General features: G+C 52.0%; 1 protein-coding gene across 1 annotated transcript in view; it reads left to right on the top strand.

The window, feature by feature from the left end:
* Positions 1 to 1,062: 1,062 nt before the first annotated feature.
* Positions 1,063 to 7,742, top strand: part of SLC38A10 (solute carrier family 38 member 10) — a 37,941-nt gene continuing 31,261 nt past the window's right edge. Inside the window, exons 1-3 of the mRNA XM_009276834.2 lie at positions 1,063 to 1,177; positions 4,696 to 4,741; positions 6,716 to 6,809. Of these exons, the coding sequence (XP_009275109.2) occupies positions 1,105 to 1,177; positions 4,696 to 4,741; positions 6,716 to 6,809 (213 nt within the window). The 5' untranslated portion in view covers positions 1,063 to 1,104. The remainder of the gene's footprint in view (positions 1,178 to 4,695; positions 4,742 to 6,715; positions 6,810 to 7,742) is intronic.

The raw sequence follows: 7,742 nt of genomic DNA, 5'->3' as shown, positions 1-7,742 counted from the left end.
ATCGGGTGTCTCTCGTACCAAACTACGTGTTTTTCTTTGTCGTGAGGTCTCCAAGTAATCATTTCTGCCTTTCTTGGGGGGGTGGGGGGGGGGGGGGGGGGGAATCAAAGAACGTATCCGCGTGGTAAGCGCGGGTCGGCTCGGAGGCGTTTGCAAACCGGCTGTTGAGCCCTTGTGCTGAGCTGTGCCCCCGCTCCCCCTCTCCAGGAGCTGCCCCCATCCCTACGGCCACACCAGATTTAAATACAGCAGAAAAAAGGGCAGCTGTGATTAAGATCTGGCATCGCTTGTCCCTGTGTAAAGTCACCTGCTTAAAAAGTGTCCGGTGATTAACATCCCCCGCTGCAAACGCATGAACCGGCGAGGCAGGACAGCGCTGGTAGTGAACTTGGTAATTAGCTCACGCTGTCAAGTAGTTGTTATTAAGTAAGTTTACGGCAGAGTTTGCACCTCGGGATTAGGAGTGGTCTTTGCTCTGTGTGAACCCGCTGACGGCGCTGGGGGATGAACGAGGGGAGCTGTGGAAGTTCTGCTCCGCAAACGGCTCCCAGTTCACTCTTCGGTGCTGAAATTGGTGCAGCTGGAACCTGTGGGAAACGGGTGGCTGCTCTGTGTCATCCTCCGGCTGCGGAGAGAGTAAAATTGCGCCCGTGCGTCGTGTCTCTCCCGGCTGCTCTGAAGTCGAGGGAACTCCCTTAACAGGCAAAAGTGTGGCTGGCAATATGCGAGGGAGCCCAAAGGTGTTAAGGGACGACGATAGGCTGTGCGGAATGACTGACTTTCCATCTCGCGCTTGTCTTCCCCCCCCCCCCCCCCCCCTCCCTGGAAAAGCCAGCCAGCATTATAGAAGCTTTGAACCAGCAATCTAAACAGCAACCAGCTCCTCCACAAACTAAGCCAACCCCACCACCACTGCCCCCACAACCTCCTAGTAGAATCTCTCAAAGAAAGCCTATTCCTGGGTAACTGGTGTCATTTTAGTATTTAACGATAGGCTGTGCGGAATGGCTGACTTACCATCTCGCGCTTGTCTTCCCCCCCCCCCTTCTCCCGTTTCAGTGTGGCATTGTCCTGGGAGCTCTGCTGCTGATTTTCTGTTCTTGGATGACTCATCAATCCTGCATGTTCCTGGTGAAATCGGCCAATCTCAGCAAGCGCAGGACCTACCCCGGCCTCGGTGAGAATTTTCAGCTCTACGGCTTGGTTTTGTGTTTTTTTTTTTAACTGCGGTTTTGCTTTGACCTCTTAATTTACAACTTTCCTACTGATATTGTTGGAATAGCGAATGGCTTCTTGATGTAGTTTTCAATTTGCGTTTTGTTCCTCTGTCAGTCTCTTCCCCCCTGCCCCATGTCCCCTGGGGAACGCGAGGGTTTAATTCTGCTCTTGACAGTGAAGTTAATAGGCGCAGAATTGTTTTGACCCTGCAGGGCAGGGGAGGAGATGCAGCGCTGACTGATCAAAACCCAAGTTTTCGGGAGCTGGCGTAGAGGGTGTCTGGTGTAAATTATTGGTCTCGGCACGAAAGCCGCGAGCTTCCCCACCCAGTGTGCTGCCGAGGACATCGGGTTCTGCCAGCGGAGAGCCTGGCATGGAGCTCGGGCTGCCTGGATCCGAGCTGTGTGCGCGTTTATGGCAGAGCAGAGAGGAAACAGCGCGCGGGGTTCCAAGCGGCCAAGAAAATAAAAACATCTGCAAGATTCATGTGTGGGTTTTTGGCAGAGCCTGCCAGCCCTCTTCCTCGGAGCTCGTCGCCTCTGCGCTGGCGCCAGGGTTGGCCTCTGCCTGTGACCTCTGTTCTGATTCTGACCGACTTGGGGGGCAGGAGGAGGTGGTCGGGTTCCAGTCCTCTCCGTTGGCGTGTGAAATGACAGGAAAAGTCGTCTTTTACTCGGTTTCCCTTATTTCTCTGGGGGAGGAGAGAGTTGGCTGGCATTGCCGTTGGTAAAAGAGCTAAAGAAACGCGTGGCTCGCTCGCTGACCGTCTTGTTGACAGATGGGTTTCCTCTGTCCTCGGAGTGCCCGAGCTGCTGCTACCGGGCTGCACGTCTTGGCTTCTGCCAAGTTATATCTGCTAGAAATGGAAAAGATCGTGAAGTTCTGTGGTCTCGGAGGTTGTGCCTGTGATGCTGGAGGGCAGGGGGAGCCCCCAGGTAGCGTCCGACTTGTCCCCGCCGCTCCCAGCCCAGCTGCCCGGGTTGCCTCTCCCTGCCCCCTTACAACACGTCTTTGTGTGCCGCTTCCCCGAAGAACAGAGAGTCCCCTCCGCCTTGGAGCCTCTCCCGGGAAGAAGGGATCCTCTGCACTTTCTGAAGCCAAGGGGCTCGAATACACAGAGGGCCAGTAATGCTTCTAAACTTCCTGGCACGCAAACGTTGGCGCTGAAAGAAATGCCTCTGCCCTGGGAGAGGTGCCACCGGGAGGGACAGCCCTGAGAGGAAAGGCAGCGCTCCTATAATGCATCCTAATGCGTCAAGGTTGAGCAGCTCCACACAGACAGCCTTTGTCACCGTGGGCTTGTGCCCTGGTACATCTGCGAGAGATCCTGGCAGCCCCTGCAGCTGATTCTGTGGGAGGCTTTGGCAGTGCTGAAAGATGTAAGAAAGTTTTGCAAATTAACTTCAGTCAGCCAGTCCCTTCCGGAGGAACATTGAGAGCGATCGTTACCGCTACAAAAGAGCCAGGGTCGTAACAGGCTGATGTCTAGCCCAGACGTCTTCGCTCGGCAGCGCTCTGTGCCTGAAGGGGTTGGGAATTAAAAATATTTTGCTCTTCGCTGCTGTTCTCCTGCACCGCGTGGAAGGGAAGGGCCTTCGGCAGATGTGTGGACAAGAAGGGAAAAGGGATGCAGTTCCCAGACGGACTTTAACCAGGAGATGAGTTAATGCCTCCCCTCACAGCTGCTGAAAGCGGCCTTGGGTCTTTGCAGCCTACCTGTGCTGGGTACCGACCCCGTCAGCAGCATGCTGCGCCCCCGGGAGGCAGCTCGGCTCTGCTCCCTGCAGAGAGAGAAGTGCTGGAACACAGGTTGCCCGTTCCAGTAACCACACTTGCTTTAAAAGGGCTTTTCTAATTACTGAGCAGATTCAGCTCTGCCCGGCTTGTTAGGCATCTAGAGATCCCATTCCGAAGATGCTCGACTGTACGATTTATTTTACAGTCATCATCTCCTTCCTCCTTGAGAAGATAAAGGATCCCAATTTTCCCAGTGTCCCCAGATGGGGACATCTGGCATAACGTTTGAAAGCTTGTTCTCATTAGAACATCACTTCAGAACAGCCAAGGAGACTGGCTGTTTCTCGGCACCTCTGGCCTAGGCTGTCGCCGGCAGCTGTAGCTGTTATCTGGAGGCACCTACCTCTGCGTGACGTAAAAAAGGAGCTCGCAGGAGCGGTGCGGCGGCAGCAGTCCTTCTGGAGGTGGGCTCGTTAATGACCCAGTCTCCAGGAGGGATGTTTTCCTCTTGCCGGTTCCTCTCTCTCTCATCCCTGGCCCTTTGACCGTGTGACTGAAACCCCCCAAGGGCTGTTGCCTTTTCCCCTTATCGTCGCGAGTTCCTAAACGAGGTGAGAGCTGGAGGCCGAAGCGGTGCGGCCGCTCTTCGCACTCGGGCAGCACGCCTGGTGGCGGCTGTTCCCCCCGGTCTGTCACCGAGCCATCGGCTATTTTCGGTGCTACCCCACATAACAGCTCCGGTTTATTCTTCTGCTGTGGGTCTCCTGCCATGCTGTTTTCTCATTCTGTGGGAGAACATCTTGTTTCCTTAATTTTTAGCTCAAGCAGAGTCCAAAGAAATCAGAGTTTGTGAGTTAATATTTAAAATAGCAGAAGATGCTTCCAGAAGGCAATAAAGTTTGTTTTCTGGCGGCCTCCAGGAATGTGTGCTGTACCTTGAGAGAAGACAAAGGGGAGTCCAGGGTGGTGGTTTTCATGTTGGACCTCTGCATTTAAAGGCTGGCGGAATCGGGCAATGTGGTCTGTGCTTGGAACCGGAGGTCTCAATTCCCATCTTACCCAGTAAGATCTAAAAATACAAGCGGAGTTTTCTTGGCGTTTTCTTTTTAAGAAAAAACAATGATTTAAAGACTACTGATTATTTTCTGCTACAAGCTACAACCCAAGTATGGGAGGGGAAAAAAAAAAAAGTCTCTTGGCAGCAGCCCTTTGGTGTGGGTTGCGAGTACTGGGTATTCTGGGTATGGGATTGAACGTTCTGGGCACCATCTCAGATCTCCCATCCAGCAACGTCAGGCGGTTCAGTTATAGTGGGAAGATAAAAATAAAAATGAGAGTTTGATTGAAATTTTGCACTGCAGTAACTTTTTGCCACACAGCATCTTATACATGCATATTTTCTCTTCCGCGCTGACTTTCTTTTAATGGTTGCCATGTGTTGCTGCTACTTCACCCCCCCCCCCTTTTTTTTTTTTTAAATAGAAGAAAAAAAAAAAAGAACCTGCTTCTATCTTTTCCTCATCTTTGTTCCTGTCTTATGTGGTTTTCAGTTTGCGGAGGGCACGTCTGAAAAAGAAAGTGGGAGGGCGGGCAAGGGAAACAGCCCCAAAACACAACACCCGTGGGTTCCTGCTGCACTGCCCTTTGTCACTATTATTGTTTAATGCCAAACTCGTGTGTGCGCCATGTTCTGGATCTTCCTTTGACTAATTATAACTTTTTTTTTTCCTCTTATGCCAGCATTTCATGCCTATGGAAAAGCAGGAAAAATGTTGGTGGAAACAAGGTAATCTGCTACTTATTTAAAGCTTGAATAGTTTGGTTTTCTTTAATGAAAAATTCTGCTCTGTAGCCTCTTGTGGCCTTGCTGCGCTCTCGTTTCTTACCCTCCTGCCTTCTCTGGTCCCAGAAGTCTTCCTCGCCACCTAGAATTTGAACAAGAGCGTAAGGGAGGTCCCCTAAGCACAGCTCGCAGGTGTCGCCTTCAGCATGTCCCACCCGTTCCCGAGTGGAGACAGGGGTGCTTTCCAGATAGCGGGAGCACAGAAGTCGGGGGATGAACTCCTCTCCCGCTCTGCTGCGTGTGCTGTGAAATCATGGGCATGTCTCTTGTGGATGTTTTCCAGGGGTGAGATCTCCCTGCCAAGATTTCCGTGAGTTAGTGGGAGGGAGAGCGTTCAGTACCTCGGATCCACCCTTTAGCTGCTCTGGTCCTTCCCGCTCCTCACGGCGGGCGCCGCTTTCCTCCGCGAGATGCCAGGCGTTAGGAGGTGCTTTGGGGGGGAAATCCTGTCTCCGTTTCAGGACAGACTCCCGTGCCTCAGATGGCAATGCTCCCTCGTGGGTCTCGTTGAGCAGTCGTGATAGGCAATGGGACATCGTTACAGCGCTGCTTTTCCCAGCAGAGATTCTTTGGTGGAGGCGTCTTGAGCCCAGGCCAGTCAGCGGTGCTGGCTCCTTCCCTCTTCTCAGCTGCAAACTGCTGCAGAACACTAAAAACACACAGAATATTTCTCAGGCGTTACTTGTCCGTGCAAGCAATTGCTGTAATTGCCACGGGGATGTTATATACTTGGAACTGGGAGGGAAAGCGGTCCATGCAATCAGGAATGGGAGGAGAAGCGGTTCATAAGACAATCTTTTCATTAAAGAGTGGTCCATTTTGTGGAGAGAAGTTTGAGAGCCGATTTGGTATCAAGACTTTCATGGTAGGCCCCTGCTGCGGGGCATGGTGCTGAGAGAACCTCTTGCTGATTCTTTTAAATGCTTTTCCAAGGAATAAAGGAGTTCTTGCCATCTCGAAGGTTTGGGTTTTTTTCTGTGGCTCCAAACAGCAGTTAAACCCATGCACAGGTTGTTACCAGAACGGCGTCTCTAGCCAAGATGTTAGGGGTGGCTGTGAGGTGGATGGAGGTTCTCTGGGTTTTATTTTACTAGGGTTGAACGCAGAACTGGTGGCCTGCCCTTCACAAGCCTGAGGATAAAAGCGTGGTCCTCCCCTCTAGCACCAGTAGTGATGCACAGCCTGCTCATACGGCTGTGAGAGCGAGCTCGCAGCCCGCTGTATCCCTGTGGACAGAAAACCTACTTTATTACTGGTTGCCAAACGTGTTTTTCAGTGTGGGTTCAGCAAAATCTGGGGCTTGCCTCCACCGTGAAAGGCCAGAAAGTTGTGTTCGAGGGTGGATGTACGCTGAAGCAAGGCACGCTGAGGCTGCTCTACCTCTGAGCGCAAGCAAGTGGCTGCACAAGACTTTAAGTCACTTTAAATGTACCCTTTTAGCTGTTTCTGTTTAACCCTTCCGGATGTTCCTTGGTAAACGGCGGGTGCAGTAGGGTCCAGTAGGGTCCTAAGCACTCTTCAGCTGTTGCGATTGTGTGCAGGGTGTAGCCCTTGAGACCTTGTCGGTGCTAAACCTTTGAATTACGCTGCAGCTGCTGGTGAAGGGTTATGTAGGATGTCTCTTGCTCCCAGCACATGAACTGTAGCCCTGCTCTGTGCAGGGCACGTAGCGGTGTTCTCACTGCTCACGTGTCATCGGTGGGGGCCCCATCGCCGCAGGCTCAGTTACGGCGGTCCCAGGCAGTGTCTCTAAGGTAACCTTAGCGTTAACAAAGCCTGGTCCTCTCGCGAGGGCTGTGCAGGGTACGAATCCGCTGGGAATGTGGCTGCTGACACACACCTGCCCAGGAGCAGGAGCTGCGTTCCAGGGTTCCTGCTCCAGCCTCCCAACCTGTGTGTATTTTTTTGTTTTTGCAGCATGATTGGGCTGATGCTGGGAACTTGCATTGCCTTCTATGTTGTCATTGGTGATTTGGGGTCCAACTTCTTTGCCCGGCTCCTTGGATTTCAGGTAAATAAATCCTCACTGGATCACATCCACAGTGCAGACAGTGATCCCAATTCTTCTTGCATCGAGCCGTGTGTGCCCTGGATACGGCAAAGAGCGTCCTGCCTTAGCAGTGTGCTCAGCAGCCCACGAGGTGTTGTGGGGTCATCTCGTGGTGAGCTTTAATGGCACGCCTTGTGCACAGAGCATTTAGCTCTATGAAGTCCTGGAAGCCCAGACATATGGTGAACAATCAGATGTGTAAAACCTCCAATAAGGCGCTTCCAACAAAGGAATTTAACTTGGTCTCTATTAATTCTGGAGGAGATGATGCTTCCTGTCTTAATTCCTGCCCCTAACGGGTAGTGGCAGACAGTTCCTCTGTCCAAGCTCTCACCCCCTTGCAACCCTCTACTTCAGGAGGGATTTTTGTCCTGTCCCTTGCTGGTGGCCAAAGTTACTGTGCGCCTGCCTCCTCTTTAAGATAAAATAAGCTGTGTGATGAGCCCGGTGTTGGCTCAAGGTGCATGGTGGCGAGAGGTGCTCCTCGTGGGCAGGGGGCTCTTGCTGCTCTTCCTGGAGAGCTGTGAGCAGCAGCGCTCGGAGCCGGCACGAGGGCCGTGCAGGGAAGCAACATGGACATACGGAAGGGTTTTTGGCAGGGCCGTTATCTGCTCCGCCTGATGCTGCTGAGCTCCGATTAAGGGACTGTGAAGTTAAAAAGATGCGTTGTGGCTGCAGCCAAATTAGGTATTAAATATTTCCAAGCATTTCAGAGTGTTCTGCTATAATAAATACCAATGCGAGGTTTTGATTAATTTTCTGGATCGGAATTTTCAAGATTTCAATCTCTTGTTTCCCAAGTAAGTTTAGTTTTTATTTAATTGCATGAAAATACTTAAATAGCTTCTGCTGGAATAGCGTTTAACACCACTCCCCCCCCCCCCCCCAAAAAAT

The sequence above is a fragment of the Aptenodytes forsteri genome, unplaced genomic scaffold (assembly GCF_000699145.1).
Source record: "Aptenodytes forsteri isolate BGI_AS27 unplaced genomic scaffold, ASM69914v1 Scaffold34, whole genome shotgun sequence".
In the NCBI taxonomy this organism is placed as follows: domain Eukaryota; kingdom Metazoa; phylum Chordata; class Aves; order Sphenisciformes; family Spheniscidae; genus Aptenodytes; species Aptenodytes forsteri.
This window is presented reverse-complemented; position numbering and strand designations above follow the sequence as displayed.